The sequence below is a fragment of the Leuciscus leuciscus genome, assembly GCF_965113295.1.
Source record: "Leuciscus leuciscus genome assembly, chromosome: 6".
Classification (NCBI taxonomy): Eukaryota; Metazoa; Chordata; class Actinopteri; order Cypriniformes; family Leuciscidae; genus Leuciscus; species Leuciscus leuciscus.
In genome coordinates, this window is record NC_138730.1 from 18,171,443 (window position 1) to 18,196,304 (window position 24,862).

General features: G+C 38.7%; 1 protein-coding gene across 1 annotated transcript; it reads right to left on the bottom strand.

The window, feature by feature from the left end:
- Positions 1 to 82: 82 nt before the first annotated feature.
- On the bottom strand, positions 83 to 24,438 carry xpr1b (xenotropic and polytropic retrovirus receptor 1b). The gene is made up of 15 exons (XM_082173790.1): positions 24,058 to 24,438; positions 18,818 to 18,869; positions 11,934 to 12,035; positions 10,566 to 10,786; positions 10,130 to 10,279; positions 9,881 to 9,964; positions 9,709 to 9,790; positions 9,339 to 9,535; positions 6,261 to 6,440; positions 5,955 to 6,120; positions 5,661 to 5,855; positions 5,248 to 5,408; positions 4,983 to 5,122; positions 4,463 to 4,684; positions 83 to 1,618 (listed from the first exon to the last, which is right to left on the bottom strand). The coding sequence occupies exons 1-15, from the start codon at positions 24,124 to 24,126 to the stop codon at positions 1,564 to 1,566; spliced, it is 2,076 nt and encodes a 691-aa protein (XP_082029916.1). The 5' UTR covers positions 24,127 to 24,438; the 3' UTR covers positions 83 to 1,563.
- Positions 24,439 to 24,862: the final 424 nt, after the last annotated feature.

Sequence of the window (24,862 nt, forward strand, 5' to 3'; positions counted from 1 at the left end):
GCAATCTTGTAAATTTTTGTGGTTTAGAAATCTCAATCTGAATGCATGTCTAAAATGAGTTTAAATACCACGAGAAAACATCAACAGAGAAACTTTGTTTTTTTATATTTTTGGTCCAAGCATTTACTTGGGACAGTAGTACATGACATAGTATGTGAGGTGTAGCCGGTGAGAGTCTTTGAGTCTTGCAGCGTAGTTGAATCTTATGAATGTCTTACAATGATCTCGTTCACAGACAGCAAGGTCTTCAGAGGTACAAATGCACATTTCCAACTGGAATGGATTATAAAACATCATACGAGAACTACCTGGGCATAGTCATTCAGAAAACCATCCTTGCCTAATGTCTCATCATGATTTACGCAACAAGTTTTACGAATGATTCACACAGAAACTCGTTGTGCTCGTGTATCAGTCATAAGCTTCATCTGAAAAGAAATGGAAGGTTTCGGTTCTCCCTGGAACCTCTGAAACCCTCAGGTGGTCTGGAAGTTGCTCTGGAAGACACTGACTGAAATTAAAATAAAAAACGATCAGAGACCTGGAATGCTACTCGAGTGGAATGTGACGAGAGAATAAGGTATATGTGTGTTTTTCACACTTTAAAAAAAACAAAACAAAATGGAGTTTCAGGAGGATCATATGAAGGAAGTTCGCTTTAAAATGAAGGCTAAGGAAATGTTCTCAAGGAATGCTTTAGATATTTGGCTAGCTCTTAACACGAGCCTGACACTTTTAAAGCAAAAGGGGTTTTTCTCTTTCTGGGTCTACAAAAGCAGCACCTCTTCAAACTACACTGACTATAAGACACATGACAGAAAAATGTTTAATAACAAACAGAGGTATAAATCCCATTTGGCATTTTAGATTAGGTAACTACGTCGGTGGTTTGTGTTTAAATCGACTTCGAATGGCAAAGTATTTAATAACTATAAATATCAAATTGGTATTTTTCATTCAGAGCCACCTGAGGGTTGGTCAAAAGCATGCAGAGGTCCTGGGTAAAAGTCCAAGGTTTAAAGCAACGTTCAAGGCATCTCTCCTTCACATAAATAACAATGAAATGTACATTCAGAAAAAAAAGTAGAAATGGCCATTTTCATGAATGAGGGTAAACCAGTCCATGTGCTACATGAATGTCTTCATACCCTCCTCATAAAAGTCTTGAAAGAAAGTATCCAAACCGATTGACTGATCACACCTGCTGCAATGAGGTGTCCACAGTCAGGTGTTTGATTTGTATGAGCGCAGTCCAATCAAGCGGTTTGTGAACTGACACGCTGTCCTTTGAATTCACTTGAAGATCCACATATTGTATCTTCCCAAAAATGATCAAGGCAGCAACGAAGGAATCGAAAACAGTACAGTAACTAAGAAGTGTCCGCTCCTGTTGTGAGCTCATATGCATGTACGAGTCAGTGAGATGTTGTGAGAAGTGTGTGTGTGTGTGGTTTAGTCAGGCAGCTTTGTGATGGATTGATTGGATAGCTTCTGAAGAGTCGAGGCTCACTGAGGTCTATGGTCCTTGAAAAACACTTTATCAAGCCATTGCGGACGCAAAGGTCAGGTGTCGTCATCTGTGTCCTCTATCAGGACTTTGGTGTCTCGGACTTTCGACCTGAAAAAAACAAAAAAACAAATTGAGAGATCCTTGAGTTATCAAACTTTCATCATGAGAGCATCTGTATGATGGTGCTCAGAAGCTTACAAGGCAATTTTATTCACCAAATAGGGTCCCTGATGTCCCGTTACTTTTTATTAAAGGCACAATTTTTTTTAAATATGTTCTTTAGTGAGAATTTAAATTTGGAAACTGCTAAATTAACTCATATAGGTCAACAAATCAAGTCATTTTCTCAATTCAATCGAGTTTTCAAAGATTTGACAATCTTTTTGTTTTAAGAAAAACAATAATTTTTCTATTACAGGAAACATGCATTCATCAATAACTACAAACTTAGAAATATCTTATTTTATGCTAAAACTACAACAGTTACTCAATTAATATCATAAACAACATATTCTGAAGGTTAAACTGATCTGAAACCCAAAAATACAGCTTTTTTTTTTTTTTGGGTTTCAAGCCCTATTTTGCACCCTCTCCATTGAAAGTGCCACAAAGTGTTGAAGTCCATGTAAAAACTATGTGTTTTAAGGATGAAGTTGCAACGCTAATAAAAGGATAAGCTTTTTGATTTTGGTATCTTTAATCTCAGACAATGCTATAGCATCTAAACCAGTTGTTCCCAACCAGGGGGCCTCTGCAAACTTTCAAAGGGGACTCAAGATGACTAAAAATGATTTAAGATAAGGAAAAAAAGCATTATGATAAGCTAAAAATAAATAAAAATAAAGGTATTTCTTATTTTGTTTCACTTCAAGAAGTAAAAAACCCGGATTTAGAAAAAAAAAAAATGTATACATGAGGCAGCGTCATTTAAAAGTGATTTCGAGAGAAGTCAGGTCAATTAATAAAATCTTCAAACTCTGTAGGCAGTTTAAAATGAATATACATATACAAGTAATGCATATTCAGTAACAAGTAACAAGTAATTAAAACAACTGGAAAAGTCAGGCAAATTCATTGATTTAAAATTCAAAAGTTTGGGATCCCTGAAGAGCGTTCATTTCTTAATACTTCTGGACTCTTGAAATGTAAAATAATTATTTGATACCCTGCTAATTTTGTAAGTTCGCCCACTTACAAAGAAATCAAGGGTCTATAATTTTTATGGTAGGTTTATGTTAACGGATTGAGACAGAATATCAACCCAAAAATTCAGAAAAACACATTATATAAAGATTGTAAATTGATTAGCATTTGATCGACCGAAGTAAGTATTTGATCCCCAAGCAACCAGCAAGAACTCTGCCACTTTAAGAAAGTACTCCTAATGTCAGTGGAAACCTGTCCACAGAATCTGTATCTTCCATTCCAACCTCTCCACCACCATGGGCAAGACCAAAGAGCTGTCAAACGTCAGGGACCAGATTGTAGACCTGCACAAAGCTGGAATGGGCTACAAGATCATCAGCAAGAAGCTTGGAGAGAAGGAGACGACTGCTGGTGTGATTAATCGGAAATGGAAGAAATACAAAAGGAAAAAATCAATCGCCCTCGGTCTGGAGCTCCATGCAAGATCTGGCCTCATGAGGTAAGGATGATCATGAGAAAGGTGAGGGATCGGCCCAGAACTACACGGAGGAGCTTGTTAATGATATCAAGGCAGTTGGGACCACAGTCACCAAGCAAAGCATTGGTAACACACTACGCCCCAATGGACTGAAATCCTGAAGCGCCCGCAAGGTTCCCCTGCTCAAGAAGGCACATGTTCAAGCCCGTCTAAAGTTTACCAATGAACACCTAATGATTCAGAGAAGGCTTAGGAAGAAAGTGCTGTGGTCAGATGAGACCAAAATTGAGCTCTTTGGCATCAACTCAACTCGTCGTGTTAGGAGGAAGAGAAATGCTGACTCTGACCCCAAGGACACCATCCCTGCAGTCAAGCACGGGGGTGGAAACATCATGCTTTTGGGCTGTTTCTCTGCTAAGGGTACAGGACGACTTCACTGTATTGAGGGGCTGATGGACTGGGCCATGTACCGTCAAATCTTATAAGAGAACCTCCTTCCTTCAGCCAGAACACTGAAGATTCAGCATTCAGTCATTCTTCCAGCATGACAATGACCCAAAACATACCGCCAAGGGAACAAAGGAGTGGCTCAAGAAGAAGCGTGGCCTAGCCAGTCTCCAGACCTTAATCCTATAGAAAATCTGTGGAGAGAGCTGAAACTTCGAGTTGCCAAGCGACAGCCAAGAAATCTTAAGGATTTTGAGAGTATCTGTAAAGTGGAATGGACCAAAATCCCTCCTGAGATGTGTGCCAACCTGGTGACCAACTACAAGACACGTCTTACCTCTGTGATGCCAACAAAGGTTTCTCCGACAAGTACTAAGGCATGTTTTGCTTGGGGATCAAATACTTATTTCACTCACTGAAATGCAAATCAATTTATAACCTTTTTAATTTTAACGGATAGAGACTGAATATCAACCCAAAAATTCAGAAAAAAAACACTTTCTGGATTTTTGGGTTGATATTCAGTCTCTATCCGTTAAAATAAACCTCCCATAAAAATGATAGACCCTTCATTTCTTTGTAAGTGGGCAAACTTACAAAATAAGTAGGTATCAAATAATTATTTTCCACACTGTAATTTACAGAAACTAGGAATGTCAGGCAATTGAATATTGTTGTGGACAAAGAGAGGAGTCAAAAAGGATGAGAACCACAGATTTAAACCAATTTGACAAAATCTTTTCATGTTTAAAATTAAATTCAGCTTATGTAGATTCATCTGACGTTTCTTTATGTTGCATCTATTGCCAGCTGCTTTTGCTGTTCAAAGCTTGTTTTAATGGATTCCATGTCTGGATTTATGTCTGTGTGGTTGCACGTACTGGGAGGAGAGGCGTGGTCTTTTCAAGGACATGCTGTAGCTTCTCTTCCAGTTCTTCTTTCCTTTTCTGTTCCTCACACCATCCTCCTGGTCCATCATTTGCTCCAGCAGCGTCAGGTCATCTGCATTCAGAGGCGCTACTGAGATGTCCCGCACCGCTCTGAACTCACCACAGTTATTCAGGTGTTCGTTCTCCAGACGGAAGAAGTTCCAAACAAAGCGCCTGAAACAGATTATGAGGGTAAGTTACTTTACTATTTCCAGCTGAAAAATAATATGCCATTCATTTAAGGAGACATTAATAAGGATGGGGGCCTGATGAATAAAAACAGATGAAATGGCTTCTTGATTGTCATGGCTTCAGATTGGCCAATATAGCGTTCCAATAATGCTAAAATACACAATAGCTATGTCATGAAAAACATGTTCATCAAAGAGGTAAACTATTAACCACAGGTTGTGGGTAGGAATAGGTAATGAGTCACGAAAACAGGCATATGGATATATGCAGGTATGCTCACCTGAAGACCTCCAGAGGTGCGAGGATAGTGGCCAAAATATCAGAAATGTTGGGGTATGTAGTCATAATCCCGAGGGAAAGCGGAATGGTCCATGCAAAGCGCAAGATTACATCTTCTATTATGGCACAGTAATAGTAAGCCTGTTCAAAGAGAGCACACAAATTAACAACAACGAATCTGTCCACAGTGTAAATGCTGTGTCTGTTCACTACAAAATTATTTAAATAAGACAACTTAAGTGCCAACAGTGTGTGTGTATTCTTACTTTCTGTGGATATACTATCTCCTCTCTGAGAAGGGTGTTCTCCCCTGCGTTTTTGTCAAACAGACCCCAGTCCATCTTCAGGTCCCAGATTAAGGTGTAGCAGGAATTAATGATCTTGCAGGCAATCATTATATACAAGAAGACCTGACCTTCCTGAACACCTAATGATAACAGACAGGTAGTGACATGAGAGAACATCACAGACATAAGAGAACACAGGACTGCACGTTTAGCCACATGACGTTCCTCAAGGTTCGATGTGTGGTCCGCTTTTAATCTCTAAAAAAATATCATACACCATATTTTACCTGACAAAGAGTGCCTTTCACACTTGTTTTGAGTGGAAACAAAAAAATGTCATGTTGGGTAAACAAAGAATTGCAGGTAAAGAATGTAACAGCTCAGGTGCTTACTTTCATGAGTCTTATAGAGCGCATAAAAGATGACCACGAAGAAAGTAGTGGAGTATTTGCCAGCATTGACCAGGTGAGGGAAGGCACGCTTTGTGTCCCGGTAACGCCTCAGGCACTGCACAAACCGGAACCAGGCAGGCAAACACTGGATTACAGCTCGTACTCCATATGAATATGAGTGACAAATCGCTCCATCTGGTTTGAAAACAAAAACACATTAACATTTCATAATTGACTGCCCAATAAAAGCATGATTAAATTAAAATGCAAGGACATTGATGTGCATCTGGATACCTTTACTCAATAGCTTCCCCTCAGAATTGGTCCAGGTCAGCTCTATACTGTAGAAGCAGATCATGTACTCCAGATCCATCAGAAGCACTACTAGAGAGTTGAGTTGGTCAGCCAGCCAGAAATCTGCAAACCCAACTCTGTGAAATGGAGCTGTGACCACCCGAAACTACGAACAGAAAAGGGTGGAAAATAAAGGAGGAGGATTTGACCAATTCAATCAATAATTTACAAATGGAATAATGAAAACCTTGAAAATCACAACGAATGCTGATGTGTGATATGTATTTGGATTCTCCTGGCCCTTACCAGTAATTTGAGCAGCCAGAAGCGAGATTTGTAGTAGCATGTTTTGAAAGGGTTGATAAGGAAGAAGAAGAAGAACCCATAGAGAGCTAGAGGGTTCACTTGTATAGGGATCATTGTGTCCTTAGCGAAGAGGCAGGACAGAATACTGACGCACCAAAGAACTCCAAGGAAACCAGCAATCTGCACAAAAACAGAGTGAAAAATGTATGCATATTTAAATATATAGGTTGTCATCATATTATAATACTTAAAAATTCCATATTTATACCTCATAAAACAGATATTTAAACCCATATATGTCAAAAATGGATTCCACCTTCTGTGAAATCTGACATCTTTACTAAGAGAAGCACAGTTTAAGTAATCTAAAGATACATGTTCAAGTACAACCCTGTGCCAAAGTGTTATTGAAGGGGCTTTTTCCGATAGCCAATTCAAAAGAATACATTTTCTTGCACAAAATGATAGAAACTTATAAAGCATCTTTTTATGTTTATCTGTAGTAATGTCATCATGTATTAAAAACAGCATATACATTGGGTCACAGCCCGTGTTAATAGACAAGATAGCATCTACCGTCCTAAGGCAACCCAAAATCTGAATCTCCCTACAAAACCGAAAACAATGAATAAGATCTCTCTCCTCTGTTTCACATTTCGGGCAAATTGAGGAGCTTGTGCCTCAGAAAGGGGGAGAGGAGAGCTCCGTGTAAGATTTTAAGTTCTATTGCTTTTACTTAGTTACATATACTCAGGGTCTCTGCATTATTCCAGGCTTCTTCCCATTGATCGACTGTGATTTGTACATTAAGTATTCTTTCCCATGTCTCTTTTAGAAATTACACATCTGAAGAACCACAATCCTTAAGAATCTTGCAGAAGGAACTTTTAGATTGTCCAGGTGTAGAAAAAGCTGCCTCTCCACAGCCGATATAGTCTATTAATTGTAAATAGCAGAAAAAAATCCTGCCGTGGGATGTTGTATTTGTCAACTAGTTGGTCAAATGACATCAACATGTGTCCATTAAATAATCCCTGCCATGAGGCGAGGCCCTGAATCTGAAGCCTGAGTCTACAGTCCCCAGCAGGAAGTCAGTTACCACAAATAGGAGTAAACGCTGAGGTGAGCTGAGGTCTATCCTCCAAGCGTCTTATAGACTGCCATACATTGATAGTACAAATTGTGATAACACTTTTACTGCAAGCGAATTTCAAGGATTTAAATCTATCTGAAAGTAGATTTAAAGGAAATTTGCTTGATTAACTTTTTTTCAAATCAAACCACACGGATCTGACCATATAAATGAAATAAGCCAACCATTCAATTTCCTGATGGTTTTATGTGTGAAGTTTATCTGAATCATTTGAATGGGGGGTAATCTCGGAAGAATATTCATCTTCAGAAGAGAGATCTGACCTAGCAAAGAAATAGAAAGAATATTCCACCTTTCTATATCCACTTGAATGCACTCAAAATGCAGGAGAAAGTTTGACTTTTACATTTGTTCGAAGGAAGGGGTAACATTTACATTTATTCATTTAGCTGACGCTTTTACCCAAAGCGACTTACAATTGCTAATTATGTCAGAGGTCGCACGCCTCTGGAGCAACTAGGGGTTAAGTGTCTTGGCACATTGGTGTCTCACAGTGGATTCGAACCCGGGTCTCTCACACCAAAGGCATGTGTCTTATCCATTGCGCCACCACCACCCCCTGGTAACATTTATGTCTAGTTATATCAAGCCCTCAGGAAACCATCTGAAAGGAAAAAAGGGTAGTGTTTGGGCTATTTGTTTTAATCCACCAAAGGATTGTCCATGATTTATTGAAATTAATTAATATATCCTGAAAAAAAAGCCAAATCTGTTAATCGTGTCTATAAGAGCTGGGGTAGATGTTTCAGGATTCTGCATACGGGTTAATCTTGTGTTGGCTATTTGCTACTGTTAACCCGCAAATGTTAGTATTTATTCTTATAGCTTCTGCTCTTAGACATTTGATCGCTAAAGCAAATAAAAGAGACAAACTTGTCTCGTACCTCTCCCAACTCTCGCACAGCAGAAAGAGGCTTGTGATACAATAACTTGACCCATTTGATAAAATGCTCAGCAAGACCATATTTATGTAACATATGAAATAAATATGGCCATTTGATGCGGTCAAATACCTTTTCCGCATCAAACGAAATCACAAGATCATCTATTGATTTCTGCTTAGAAAACTGTATCAAGTTCAGTAACCTATGCAAATTATTGACTGAGTTGCATACATATTTTTATTTTATATTGTTTTTAGCAAGGCAGAAAATATGACAGAAGCTCTGCACTGCAAAATCTATAAAAGCATAAAGTAGCTGTCAAAACACTTTTTTAATGTGCGCAATCTGATTATTTTAAATGCACTTACACCCCTCCCACCCCCACACTAACAAAATAATGGCGCTTTTCCACTACACAGTACCAGCTCGCCTCGGCTCGCCTCGACTCTGTTTGGTTTTCCACTGTGTAAAAGTTGTACCTGTACCTGCTTCCAGGTACTTTTTTTCGTACCACCTCCGGCGAGGTTCCAAGCGAGCTGAGGCGAGCCGAGGCGATACTAAAATGTGACGTGAAAACAAGGCAGACTGCTGATTGGTCAGAGAGAATCGTCACTATTCACTGCGTCATCATTGCACACGCCAGACGGAGTATCCTGAATAAAAAACAGCAAAAACAAAAACATCCAAAAACAGCATACACTCGATTTCCTCCATTGTCCTGTGCGTGTGGGTAGCGGGTGTATCTCGCGCGTCTCGCGTAAAAGATTAAGTCACGGCAGTTTCCTGCGGCGTCGCTATGACGACCAGGTACTATTGTGGAGGTATTATCTGCAATGGAAAACGGAGCGAAAAGCGAGCCGAGCCGAGTTGAGCTGGTACTGGTAATGGAAAAGCGCCATAAGTGACCTGAAAATTTACAATTTCAAACTGTAATTTTAAAATGTTATATTATCACAAGTCTACGCTTGTCTTTATTTCACAGAACATAAAAATAGCATTCACTGTACTGCTCAGAACTTCAATGACAGATTTACAAGTTACCTCAAAGAGATGTTGGTGGGACAGGTTGTTTCGGGGGTTGAGCTCGAATATTAAGACGTGGTTCACGCCAGCCTGTCTCCAGCCATATGTGTTGATGCCCAACAAGAAAAGGAATTCGATGAGCAGGAAACCACCCCGATAAATTCTTACCAGCGGCCACACATTCTCCCGCTCTTCACCAAGCAGTTTTCCCACAACTACAGGTGTGCAAAACACGAAATTGTTAAAATAGCAAAAGTACTGAATCCTTGGGTTTCAGGGTTATATTTCTGTTGTTATCCATCTTTGATGTGGTAAAGAAAAGAAGAAGCCTTGTGAAATTTGACTTGATAAAGTAACTAAAGGCAAACTATCATTAGAGGTTATATACCTGTGATGATGACTGTGACTGTTAAAGCGACGAAGATGCCACAGTAGAGTCCCACTCTAAAAGTGGTCCATGCTGGTGCAGGCTAAGATAAAGAGCACAGGATGGTGAGAGGTTTATGTCCTTTTAACAGTACTAATGAAAAGGTGTTCTAGTGAAGGTCACAGTGTTCTACCTGCGCTGCTCCCAGTGGGGGCACTCGGAGCCTCTTCATAGCTTTCTGTCGGTCTCCTCCTTCCAGCTCTGCGGTAACAAGAGCCTGGGGATTTGAGAACATGCTGTTAGAATAACTAACCACTGTGCTAGTTTGATCAGGCTGTCAAATTCAATTCCTCTTTAAAGCAGAAAGGAGATGAAGTATTTTATGTTTTAAATGCTTTATGTTTAAGTAGAATGAGTCATTTCACTGTAAAGTGTACGGTACCTCGGTTTCAGAGATGAGCTGAGTGATCTTCTTACAGGTGTAAAAAGGAGCCACTTCAACATGAAGCTCACGCCAATCAGCACCTCGCATCGTCTCAAAGATCTTGTCATGCTTCTTTAAAATCTTCCGAAAACCTGTGAAGTTTAGATTCTGACAGGGAGAAACCATTACAACTTTAAATGAGACTGATTTTTAAGTCAAAGAACAGCTAAAAATTTATAAAAATCAGAGAATTAAAAAAACGAAAAAAAAAACAATATGACGCTAACTGGATATTAAATAATATGGGAATAAAAAATAAAACAACTGAGTGAATAAAGTGATCATGTGTGTAAATGAGCAGAAGGTTCCGTCTAGTCCTTTATATCAAATGTCATGACTAAATTCATTACTTGAATACATTTTCCAAACATCAGTTTGTGGTGTGCTTTCAGACCTGGTAGTTCTGCAGCAGGATAAGGCTGAGGTAGAACTCGCTGAAGGCCAGCTGCAGGTCTTTGATATTGCGATGTTTGCAGCGCTCCTGCTGCGACAGGTGGAAGACAGCGCGACGACGGCGCAGGCCCGTGGCTCGACGGCTCTCCCGCTGCGCGTCCAGAGACGACTGCAGCTCATTCTGTAGCGTCGCGAAACGCCGCTGTGCTTCGGCAAGCTTCTCTGTGTCATAAAAGGGAAACATCATGTATGTAATGAAGCTGGATGGAACTATGGTCAGCAAGAGAAATATTAGTCAACACAAAATTGCAAATGAACAGTAACCAATCTACTTTCCTGGCCTACACAATTTATTTTAGGTTGATGTCAGCAATTCCTTCTACCACCTCATTCTGAGAAGTGAATCCCACTTTTCAAGATCAGATCAGTTTCCCAAAGAATAAAATCAAATAACTATCCACTAGGGCTGGGCCGATAAACGATATTGAATTTAATTTAATTTAGAGAACTATGATAAGCTCTGGACATTTTTACTCGATATGGATTAATCTAACAGCTTATCACACACCAGAAATAAACACGTCAACAGCCAGTCAGTGCATGTTGCTAATAAGTTATTTCTGAGTGTCTCTTTGTGAATGAACAGCACGGTTTTGTCTGATACACAAACTCACAGCGTTCAGTTTTCAGCGTTCAAATAATAGGCTAGGTGAGTGAAATTATATTTATATTGTCTTGCTGTATAAATGTGTCATTTTCTGTAAATTTTTTGTCTAAAAGTGACCCAAACAAAAAGCCCTTTTAAAAAAGTTCCTTGGGAGGGGATCCGACCGCTAACATTTAGTGTGCCTCTATTTTAAAACCCACCAGCAGCCACAATATACGGTAACAGTTTATTTTAAGGTGACGTAGTGACACGTACTCACTATAATAATAATAAAAGTAAATTATACAAGGTACCAACCCTAACCCAAACCCTATCATAAGTACATGTGGTTAATCAATATTACTCAGTGCTTATTTGTGTAATTACACTGTAACAAGAACAACTTCACCTTAAAACAAAGTGTAACCCAATATACAACTGGACAAGGACATAAATGAGAGTAAGAGAACCATGTGAGTGAGAGAAAGAGAAAGCAGGTGGTTATTTAATGGGATATGATAAAATAACATGGTTTAATAACCTGGTTTAATGGCAGTCCTGGCTTTGAATCAGGAGCTTTACTGTCTGTTTTCGAAAAGTTAAATCTCTGTGTGATGGGTAATCTGTCACTGTAAATACTAATGACAAAAAATGGAAACAACAGGGAGCAGACACAAACAGTGAGCTTTACCTCAAACAAGTCTAGTGTTTACACATGGTTACCTGAATAGAAAGTGTTGATTTTGGCCAGCTCCTTCTCACATGTTTGGAAGAACTTCTCCTCAAACTTGGCATAGTATCTCTTGACAGTGTCTTCATCTGTGACTAAAAGCAAGAAGATAATGTGAAAACGCAATTCAGGAAAAACAAAGAAAAAGATAGGAGAGAGATAGCAAGATATAACATTGTTCTGTCTCACAGCTCAAAGGCCTGAGGTTGTGCGTATATTTGAGGGAAGGAGAAAACAAGCAGAGCTCTTTTTACAGAGCAGTACCTCGGGTTCTCATGTTGGGCCTTGTGAATATGATCTCTGGGTCTGAAACATCACTTGCTAAAACGTAGCAATTTTTGCACACTGCCCACAGAAAATACTATTCTTGTCCAGATTACAATTTCTTTGCAAGAGATCTCAAGGACATGAGTTTGGCTCAAGCATTTAAAGAAAAGATTTGAATGAACCTTTTTGCAAGTTAAACCTGATTAAAATAAGGGACAAAAACAGCATGAATCAAATAAAGTCATCACCCAGGTTGCGAACAGTGGATTACACCCTTTTGAGGCTGTAAGCTATTGGGGATACTCTTTCACACCAACAAGAATCAATTCATCTTGTGGTAACCTTGTTGAATTACCAGGACATAAGTTAATATTTGTGTGTAAACTATGATGTATAATTTTCTAGGATTCTTTGATGGATAGAAAGTTCAAAAGAACAGTAGAACATTTTTTGTAATGTCTCAATTTTTTTGGTAACACTGTATTTAGTGTCACTGTTGATCAATTTAACGTGTTAAATTTGCTAAATAAAAGTATAAAATGTTCTCGAACTTTTGAACATCGTTTGTGTTCTGCAGAAGAAAGAAGTCAGTCCAGGTTTGGAACGATATGAGGGTGAGTAAAACGACTGAATGTTCATTTTGGGGTAAACTAACACTTCATGGAATCCCTGTATAATTATTCTGCGTCATGTCTTTCCAAAATCCTTAGTCTGAGAACCAAGAGTCAAGGCTAATTAAGTCAATTTGGTCTTAAATCACAATAATCATAACAGTTCATGGGTCATGGGCTTCAAACATTTACAGTTAGAGGGCATGTGAAGTTTCTGTTGACTGTAAATACTTTTGACACCATAGAGACGTAACTGCATGATATTCCTCTCCGAGGGACAAAACACAGAGCGCAATGACAGTAAGTCTGGCTGATACTGTCCAGACGGACAGACAATGAATCACTATCTCAGGACTCTCAGACTTGGGAAAATGACTCATGGCTTGAAATACCTAAACTGGGAGCATTGCCTCCTAAATTGTGAGTTTCACACTAGCCAAGTTTCCATCCAGTTTTTGTGCTGTTTTATCATTGACAAAGTGAATATGCGTAAAAAAAGAAGAAGAAAAAAAGGTTTACCAAATTTAGTGTCTCCAGCCGGTTTTCATCCAATTGGCCTTTTACCGATAAAATGGAGTGAGCAATGACGTCATCCTTTAAAAAAATGCATTGTCGCATAGAACCGTTTTCAGAAATGAAACTTAGGAATTTCACACGGTTCCGGTATTTAAAAAAACAAAACAAAAAAACACTACCAGTTCTGGCTAAGAACCAATTCTCGGTTCCAAACCCTGTATATGTGTATATCGGGATCATGCACAGTCTGATGCGCCTGTGCGAACGCTTCGGATCTGTCAGTCAGCACGAGCAAGATCGTTTTGTTTACATCAGCATGAGTTTGAAAATCACATTTCATTGGATCAGACTAATGCCACTGAGAATTCGCTATGAATATTCACAAAGCTGGAATGCTGCGCATTAAAACGATGCCAAACTTGTGCTGAGAGGAAGCGCCAGTCGTCGAGAAGCGAGCAGAGAAAAGCGGTCATTTTCATGGACAAAGGTAAAGTACTCCTCTCAGAAAACACACAAATAAAGATACTTTTAGACGTTTAATCGCTATTTGGAGCATTGGGGTCGCTAGACGAGGGCTTACTGAACTCATTTTTGTCAGAACCTCAAATTCGACCAAAATTTACATTTTTGACTTGTTTTGCCTGTAGCCCGAAATTAGCCTGTGCGCATTTTGACTCATTTTGCCAGCACGGGTCACAATCAAAATTACTCAACCCTACTAAGTTAAACGGGAAAAGATTGTATCGACATTTGCAAAATGTTATCAATAATTAGCATTTCCATCAGCTACATCGGGAAACAAAACAAAAAAACTTTGGATGGAAACCTGGCTACTGGCGTACCAGATACATTTTAAGTGTAACTCTTAAAACAAGGAGGCAAACGGCGAGAAAACCGTTACATGAGTAGGCTCACAATGTGTGTAGAATCCACAATGTGAGGTGAGGAGGGAGAGGGAGGTTTACTTTACACACAATATTACTCATGTTTCATCTGTCAAAGCTCAAGTACTGTGGCAGGTGTGTTTGAAAAACACCATCATCTGACAAAACTAAAACAATGTGACTCCCAGCTGTGATTCTTGAAACACTACACTCACAAAACAGCCAATAATCCTACACTTCCAAAACAAACAGTGTTTGACCGACAGCGGTTTATTAGGCTTCGTTCATAAATTAGTTAATGTTTTTCAAATGATTCATTGATGTGCAAGTTCTATTAGGTAGATAAGATTTATAAGGAACTGCTTCCCTGATCAAAGTACTAAACCATAGCAGTCACAAGTGTTGAAAACTGCATCTGAGCGAGCAGTTTTCTTATCACATGACACTTATCGGTTACTATAAAACCCTCAAGTAAACATGTAAGAATTATTTTGGGTTATGATGGCCTAAACCTTATGAGGTTTAGCGAGTTCAACACTTTGAAGTGAAAGGGTTAAGAAGATTCTGGGTTATTCTCACAACAAACTGTTTGATTTGATCTGATCTGATCCTGTGTTAATACTGGATTACTCCAGCTCTACAGCAGGGAGTCCCTCTCTGTATTGGTTTAGGTAACCCTCCCCAGTGAGACCTTCAGCAGGGTCATTGTGTCTGGCCTGCTATGCAAACACACGGCTCAGTTTCATATCAGCTCGGCAGGGATTAACATACACAGCTCTCCCTTTTAGCTGGAGCTCCTGAGAGAGAAAATAAACTACAGTGTCTCTGTACTTGAGAACTTTTGAGCTGAAATCTTCCAGGGAATGCATGACCTTGGAGAAGGACCCTCTGTGATTAAAGACCTATAGCACACAACGGTTATGGACTTTTGACTAGTGATAGATCGATATATCTGCCAAATGGCCATTTTTACATTACTGGCTGATAACAACATCTGCAAAAAGTCACTGAAAAACCCTGATTCTTTCGTCATTCCAGGTCTGTTATTAAACTCACAAAAAAATAGCTCAAACTAGGGCTGCCACACCTAATCAATAAAAATGACAATACAAATCATTGACAACTAATGTCACTATCGATTGTGTGAGCTGTGCATGCAGAACCTTCTTCAATTACATAACTTTACAGTAATGAAAAAAGTATTTCTACAAACCAACCAAAAAACACAGATGGAGAGCAACATTGACAGGGTTGAAAAATTTGACATTTGGGCTTAAATTAGCATATTTATTTGAAATTCTACTTGTAATGCAAGTACTGATATCTTTTTATGAGAACAGTAACTAATGGGATTTTGCATTGTACTTGTGTACTAGGATAAAATCTCCATTAAGAAATCTAGAGACCATGATCTCACTCTGAACACTGAAGTACTCACAAATAAAGATGGTCATAATCGCTCGCGTAACTGTACGCAAAACACTTAAAATTAGAGGTTTATGACTTCAAACACCTGCACTATCAGCCCTTTCTCATATCCGTCATCAAAAAAAAATCAGCATCTTATTAACGAAAAACCCTGGTCATGCAATTTCCCCTCCAAAATCATAGCTTTACTTAAACAATCCCATTAACTACACTTATCACCACCCAGAAAAACCACAAACTTTGACAGAAGATTATAGTTATTTCTAGATAATCACAACTACCATCATCCCACAGCTTAGAAAAACACTCAGTATGCAGGTTTATGGCTCTCTGGGAGCTTTAGCACTGTTGTAGGAAAAATGAGCATCTGGACACGTGTGTTTGTGTGTGTGCGTGCGTGTGTGTGTGTGTGTGTGTTGTAACCTTTGGATGTAAATCACTACTTATCTGAGCACTCAAACAGTCCTCTATAAGTTTTCCATAAGCTGTGGGCCTTGCGCTGAGCCCGGGGAACTAATAGACAACGTTTTTCTCTATCACCCGTTTAGACATTATATTCTGACAAAGCAATTAAATTACACACCGTGCCAAAAACAACTAGGCCTATGCTTCACATGTTCACTGTAGTGAGGCAACTTTACACTGACTTCAGGTCAGGATTTGTCATTTCCAGTTATTGGCATTAAGACAGGTGGGAACAAACCAAAAAGACACTGAGGCAATAACTATTTGCCTGTTTGAGAAATACTGTGGACTTTGATTGTGAAAACGGCCTGATGATAGTCAAGTATAATGGTTCTATAACATGGTGTGATGCCACTGGGAGTTTTACTGATTTTTGTTGAATATCTGATACTTAAAGTAAAGTTAAATCCGCCACCTACAAAGAACAACAGGCACTAGTAAGAATCTGTAGCTAGCTTGATCTTGGGAACCTTAAGAGGGAATAGCAATCTCTAGATGGAGGCTATTAATGATTATGCACCAGAAGCCATTTACAACATAATAAACAATTAATAGAAGTTGGGCAAAGGTTTGATGTCCTTAGTTCCATAAATGACCCAAAGTAAATGTAATGTAAAGGCACTGGACATAATCTTCTTAGTATCACAATGCATTCATACTTTAAAAAAAAAACTATAGTTATTGGTGGCGCATATGCATTCCTGAGATGAGACTTGCTCAGGCCTTACATTTCTGACATGCAAGCAAAAGACAGTACATTACCATGACATAAAAGAACATTCTGTACCTGCTGAAACTGCACAAACTGAACCAAAAACAAAGCTTTTTTGTGTGAAAACATATGGGTGAAGTCAAACACAGAAGCTCGGAGCAGCAGAGACACTAACAGGTGCTTGTTTTTGTACAAACACCAATGAACTGCAAGCAAAGCAACTTCAGATTGTGCGGGTTGTAAATTTCATACACACATATTGTTTGCTTAGGTCTATTTTTATTACCACACAATAAATTATCTTAACCAATTAATCGTCAAATAATCGGCCGCTTACTCGATTACCAACATAATCGTTAGTGACAGCCCTAATATTTGGCAATTTTTACCAATATTATATCATTTATTAATCCAGCTTAACGTTTATTTTTAAATCTAATTACTGTTCATATAATACTACAAACTGAAATGTATAAATATATTACATGTTAATTCACATTGGTTCATAATGCATTAATAACTTATACAACTTGAAAGTTAAAAAAATATGTACAAATGAATCTAGATTAAATAATACTTTAAAAGTATTTTTAATTGTTAGTTCATGGCACCTAATGTATTTACCAATGTTAATATGAAACCTGATAGTGTTATATGTAAAGTATCAAACCTATAAATTGTTTTCTTTTATAACCGTGTGCTAATCTGAGATAGTGATGCAATGATGCAAACTCAGCACTGTGCTCTGCTGTTATCTGATAGAACCATGACATCTTAAATTTGCTAACCTGAGGTGAAACTTTGCCCTTCCTCTTTTAAAAAACCACCATTGATTTTGACTGATTACTGATTTAGATTTTTCATTTAAATGAGTGTTTGGTAAAACCAACTCAGGGCAACATTGATAGATAGAGAACCACTGTCTAATATGATCAAACTAAGGGGTTTAACTAACCTGACAGAAAACCCAAACTTTTCCACCATAAACTACTTGATTCATTTAAAAAGGGATTGTAAACCAACAGATGCTGGTGTTTACATTGTACTCTGACAATGATATGGAGGAGGAGGATGGGATTGCACTAGTAAGTCACATAAGTTATTGTGTATATGCTCTGGATATATTTGTTAAGGTTTATGAACTAGATATAGCTCTAAACAAAGTCTAAGAGCAGCCCTTAAAGGTGATTTGTGTAATTTCTGTTAAAATAGTTGATCCTATAGACCTTATGTAGCCCCGCCCCTTTTCAGCGCTGCGCTCGTTGTCTTTTGACTTCTGGTCTGTATTTTCACAGCGATTTTGCGTGTTTATTAATGAACGGCTCGTTTTAAAATCTTCCCGGTCGACTGACATTTGTTTAGTCATCTGCTTTACACATTACAGTCCTCATGATAACTTTCGTTAACTTTACATTAAGTAAATCCACTTCAAAAGCGAATTACTCCTGGACAGCAATGCCATAGAAATATACAGGGCGACTGCAAAAACGGAAGTCAAAATCAATATTCTAAAGATGGCGGCGCCCTCGTTTCTCTGGCGCATAAGGTCTATACAAGCTAGATTCTAACCAATCAATATTACACTTCATTTACACTTGCATTCTTGAATCCACATGAAGTCTAAAAGCCCGTAGAGTCTACCATGTGTCATTTTAGGTTTCATAAGTGTGCTCACGAGCTCCTCCATTGTGGCCACCATGCACCCTTGATATGAACTTCTGCCAAGCTCACAACGAGGCAACAAATGTCTACCAGACAATCAAAGCATCAGTATGTCACAAAATTGCTTAGGGTGCCATTTGGGACAGGGCCTATCTGTATTTGTTTGACTGACCAAAGTGACATGGGAAGCCTGGAGACCTGATTGAAAGCTTTTTTTTTGTGATTCCATTTAGTGGTCACAGAAATTAGACTTCATTGTTAATTTTATGAGCTGATTTCTAAGGTGCATGTGTGCATGCAAACAGACATAGATAGGTCACATATGCATTTACCTTCGATTGATGGGGCTTGATCCTGGGCGGAGTACAACATTTCTTTAAAAGCCTGTGGAGAAGAGAAGAATATGAAACACCATTTCCAGAGGTCAGACAATTGGCTTTCATATTACACAGCAGCATGTGACTGGCACTGTGCCCGTGCTGACTGACGAGGGAACCTCTGCCAGGATACAGACGGAGTGAGAAGAAAGACATGAGTTCTTGAGTACAGAAGAGGAAGCACTAAAACTAAAAAGAATAATAGAGGAAATGGGTGTTTTTAACTTTGTCCGAAACTAGAATCAGATATCCCCTAGAAGAAACACATCATGTCCTTTAAAAAGAAAAAAAGAAGGACAAAGCAATGGCGTCGCAGCAATTCTGCAGGGATGCACCATTTGATTGGCCAATATTAGTTTTAAATCTGAGATCAGTTTTTTTTATATTAAAACACACAATTTCACATCACTTCAAATTTTAATGTGTATGAATTATAATACGCCCATTTTTGGGAGTAATCGCTGTATAGTTTAAGACAGAAAAATTCAACTACAAATTAGGCCTGCGCAATCAAGACAAAACCAAAAGTGTTGATTATTTCCCTTGATATTTTAACCTCTACTATTAATGTTGATTAACAGAACTAGAATTCATCAACAGAAATTAGAAATCATAACAAATTAGAAACATAATTTAGGCCTACATTATAAATTATTTTTGTGTGGGGAAACATTAGGCCAAATTATTCTTTATAAGTACTTCAGCTAGACATCCAATACAAACTGATAACCATTTCTGAATTAGTTTATTGCCGTTTTATGCATCAGTAAATCAAGACAGTGACATTGCTATTGTTATTGTTAATCATCGTAATTTCAGGAGGGATTGACAGTGTTACGCAGAACTATAATTTAGGCCATTCAACTAAGTGTGTTCCGATTGATCGGGCTCCAATAGTTATTGGCCGATAATAGCTTAAAAAAGTTTGCTTCACTACATTAACTGTTCTACCAGGTGTCTGAAAAGGTGTCAAATACACAGAAATATGCAAAAATGCTTGGTGAGCCTTCACGTAAACACAGTCAGTTATGTCTTAAAGGGTTAATTCATGTTGAAATATTTTACCATTAGCTAATAGCTAATACTTAGCTATTTCATATGCAAAGATGTCAGCCAATCACAGCAGAGGGCGTTTACACTGAAGTCTCTCACAGACACGCCCCTTCAAACACAGCGTTCAAATCAGAGGCTAAAATCAGTGTAGGAAAAGTGCCTTTTATTTCTAATTCATATTTATGCCAGCTTAAAGATGGATGTCCTAGGCTATATCAATTTGCTTTATTCTCAGCATGCTTTTCAATTACTATTAAGATTTTACTTAATATGAAAAACTACAATGATATTGTGGAAGGAGGGTATTTTACTGGCCTTTATACGACGCACTAGGTGAAAGGTCATACAACGCAGTGGAGAAACAGTGAGAAGTGAGAGAGGCAGTAACTTTGCCAGTGGAACTCAAATCAATTACAACATATCAATATTTGGCTTGCTCTATATTAGTTGTTATGCCTCATCGTTACATCACGAGATATTGACAGGGAAACAATTGCTGCCCATCAAGCTCCTCTAACTCATCACATGATATTGTGTCTAGGTGTTCATGATATCCCAAAAATATTTTTTCTTCTTGGAATTTTCAGTGGGAACACGCTACTCACTATTTAGGACTGCTCCATCCAAAGAGTTTCCTACTCAACTGGTAGAAATTTAGCTTCAACACTCCGCACGAACAACATTTGGATATGTAATAATAGCGCACATGTATCTGGATTAAGGTTATAGCAAGCTGCCATGTAAGTTTGAGGTTGATGAATGATAGGTGAACGTTTGTTTGCCTGCAGAGTTTGCAGATCACTTTTTGGGGGTTATTCTTAACCCTCTCAAAATTATCCAGTTTGGATCTTCTGTCTGACATAATTATCACATGGACCGTGTTAACTATCTGTTCGTCGTGGACTGCATGACTTCACCATTTCCTGTGGAGTTATTTTTTTTTCTGCGACCAGTTAAAATTTGGTTGACCAAACCTCTCCACATCAACTAACGTTTGGTCGACTATTTGGGGGCAGGACTACTATTCATACAAAAAAAGGCATAGAACAGTGCATAAGCACACAAATTGGGATGCACCTTATCTTTCACAACTAAATGGAGAACGTAAACAAAACAGAAAAACAGTGGTGCTGGAGCAGAGCGATTGTAGAACGCTTTGACTGCTCAAATATTGCAAAAAAAACTGTTGTTGAAAAAGTGATGTCCAAATGACATGCAGTTCTGCAGTATATAGTACAGTCAAGTCTGCTGCAAAAACAAAATCCTGTAAGAAAACATGAGCTCAGAGGGATCGTGGCCTTGACGGCAGCATCAGGGATGTTTACTTGTTCTACCAGCAGGCCAGCATTCACCACATTACCATGACTGAGAAAAGGTCCTTGCCTCTAGTTTGGACTTCAGCAGGCTTTTTGAAAGAGCAATTTGCGTGCTTGTGCACTATTCTATGTCGTACTGTAGTATAGTGCGAGTAGTGTTTTCACACTGAAAATTCCCCCCCCAAAAAAGTGCACTTTAGATACTCGCATGATGCACTTCATTAACCGGAAAAAGTGTGGAATGTTCAGGGCTCCAAACTTCGACCATTTTTCCTGCCGGTGCGACCAAAGTTTGATATGGGTCGCGCTGGCATGACCACAACGTTGCCCAGCATCAAATGACAAACGAAATGAAAGCGGAATGAAACTGCGCTACTCATTTGTGCTTCACAGACCGTTTATTTCTTCGGATCAATAATAGACAGTGCAGCGGCACGAGCTACTCGCCAGTCGAGGGCCGATCTCAATCACGCGTCACCGTTACTACAGCACTGGGAGATCCAGTGAAGAAATCCATTGAATTCGCCACAGAATTAATACAATTTCTGCGAGATCCAATGAGAAACATTCAGATTCGGTACGGAGTTTTCTGTTTTAAACCACTGATATCAGATCAAACAGCGCTGACGTGGAAACCAGGAGAAACACTTATAGAAGGCTTTCAGTCCACAAATTAGCAACATTCACCATGGATTTAATGTAGTAACACTAACATTAACTATGGTATTGTGACGGAAATAGTCAAACGCTTACGAGTACGTGTATCTTTTCCCAGCATTTCAAAACTATATCATCAAATTTAAATGTTATTTTTGTAGTGATGACTAAAAAAATTTTGTTCATCCTTCAAAGAGTGTCTCCATTTATAACTAAAAGTTTCAAGATGTAGGAAAACTCGCACTTTAAAAATAAATAAAAATAAAATAAGGATTAGGCTAAATTACCATTGTAACCATTAGGTGGCTGCACAGGAGAGCTTATTAGCTATTTTCACTCCCTAATATCTATTTTTTTCACTCGTTTTGCTTTTGAATTAATATTAAGACATTATGAATGCTAATAATTAAAGTTAATGTTATCTACACCTCAAGTTAAGCTCAGTGCTTTATTGTCAACCTCTGAGTGCTACCAAATACTTTCTTCAGTGGCTCCGATGCTGCTGCCCTCAAATGTTAGTCTGGACTGGAGCCCTGTGAACTTAAAATAACACTGCACACAGTAATTTATGTACGTTCATGTCTATTTGTTACCAAGGCATTTGTCAGTAATACAGTCCAAATGGGGGGGGGGGACTGTGAATAACTGGGTTGCAGGTTGATTTAAGGTGTGCCCCTACATTTACTGCCTGTGCTCCTAAAAAAAATCAGTTAGGGGCTACAGCGCTCCTAGTGAAAACAGTTAGTCTGAAACCTTGTAATGTGTCATTAGGGTCACAACTTTCCTCTCACTTCTCTTTCCGAGCGTCAGGAATCATGTGATAGCCCACACAAAACACGAAAATCAGCATAAAAGGCGCATATCTCTAAATAAGCTGACATCAGCTTTGTTAAGACTGTGAGACACAAAAAAGGGTCACAGAACATAACAGACCGACACATTCACGTCCAGCTACAGTGGGCAAAACAAGAGAGGAGAAAAACAAATTGTCCTCAAGATCAAAACGAAGGCGGGTGAGATGGCATGATAAAGTCTAAGTGTGGCGTAGAAAACAAATCCTTCACCAGTTGATTTTCCACCATCATTTATATTTGATTCAAGCATGTACAATCTCAAACACTCCCTCGCAAACACAATACGCCGTGTACCACTCTCAAAAAGGGATGATGTCTAATTAATTAGCCAATGTCCAAGAGGAAGGCAATAATCTCATTATGTGTAGGCCATTAAACCCTGAAGGAGCTGCAGTACACTAAAGCCCTGTCAACTCTAACCCAGTCCACTGTCGGAGACAAAGAAAACTGCCTCGTATGCTCTCATGTGAAATAATGAAATTATGTAGTCTGCTAAGCATTACTCTTTGAAGCTCTGTATCACCATCATATATGTTTGTTTTGAGAGAATGTCTCCTGTAGGTAAATACAGACCTGTCAAAATCAAGATGGATAAAAACTGCAAGGCAATGTCGAAAACATGAAAATTAACACATATGCACATAGTCATTCCTAAAAATGTTATGCTTTAAGTAGAGATGAAAAATGTAGGTTTTCAGTACTATTCATCTAACACTATACTAGATTTTGGTCATTTGTATGAGCTTGATTTAGTTGTTCACTCTGTTAATTCTCAAATATTAAGTTTACCCAATAATCCTAATGTAATTCAAATCATAGTATTAAGGATGCATCCGTTATATTTCCAGATCTGAAGCAAAAACATAATTTAATGTCCAAGCTGAGTGTTTAGAGAATTTTGTACATCAACAATAACATGTATCAGTAGATCATGGAATTGAGTGGATTAGCGGGTATTCGTTTGATGAACTTGAAACTATCGTTAATTTTCCTATAATAACTAACGTTATATATTAATAAAGATGAACACGAAAAGTGCGAAACATCTCTAGTCTGGACTCATTCACCTGCATCTCTGCTGCTCATACAGACTCACGTTAGCTTTAAAGGCTATCAGCTGTTAGCTTTCGGTTACAGACTACGTTACCCCTGAACAGATATTACAGTTATTAATCACACAAATCCAGATTTAAGCCTGTCTTTCGTTTGAATATTACATTATAATGACAGGTGACTTGTTTTCGACAGGTTCAATGAGCTTAAGGGAAACTGTCTGATGTAAAATAGCTCAACGTTGCTTTAATTCATCTCTTACCTCATATTGAATGTATTGTTTCCTCCACTCCGGGGTGATGTGGGCAGATAGATGCTCGGTAAATTTCATTTTTATGAATTTTCTTGGTGTTTTTTTGTCTGAGGAGAGTCTCGCGCTGCTGGAAAATTACCAGTGAATCATCGCGAGCAGAAAATCACCCTCAGATTAACGGCTGTTTTTCGCTGCTCCGCGAGACACATATTCAGGGGAAATATTGCGATATTTTCAAACAGCCGACCCCAGTGTTCCTCATTATCCCCTCAGGTGATTTTTCAAGTACTGCGGGACGCTGATAGCAGTGGTTTACTGGGCTGCAGGAGCTCCAGACAGAGGTCTTTTCTGCCTGATATCTGAGGCTGAAGCTCCAGCGGCAGCCATCATTGTCGGAGAATGACGTCAAGGCACGTCACCGCAGAGAGGATGTTTTCCAGCTCGCGGTATGAACACTCATGCCTCTTAAAATAATTACTGTGAATTATAGAAGTGCGAAATCAAGGGCAGGTTAATCTTAACAAAAAGGCCGATAGGTAAAACGTTTCTCATCGGATGAAAGCACATCTGAATTCGCGTCACGTAAAACGGCTTGTTTATCATTGATAGTTCGTTACAGCGTATCTAGGCTGAGTGACATGTTGCTCAACCGAGTCCAAGGCTCAATCTACAAAGCAGCACTGCCTTCAGCCTTGTTATATTGCTGTGCTGTCCACTCACCTATTAACGTTACTCTACAAGATCACTTTTGTCCGTTACATTGATTTATTAATTTTTTTTAAATGTACGTATCATGTATTAATTCGTTAATTCA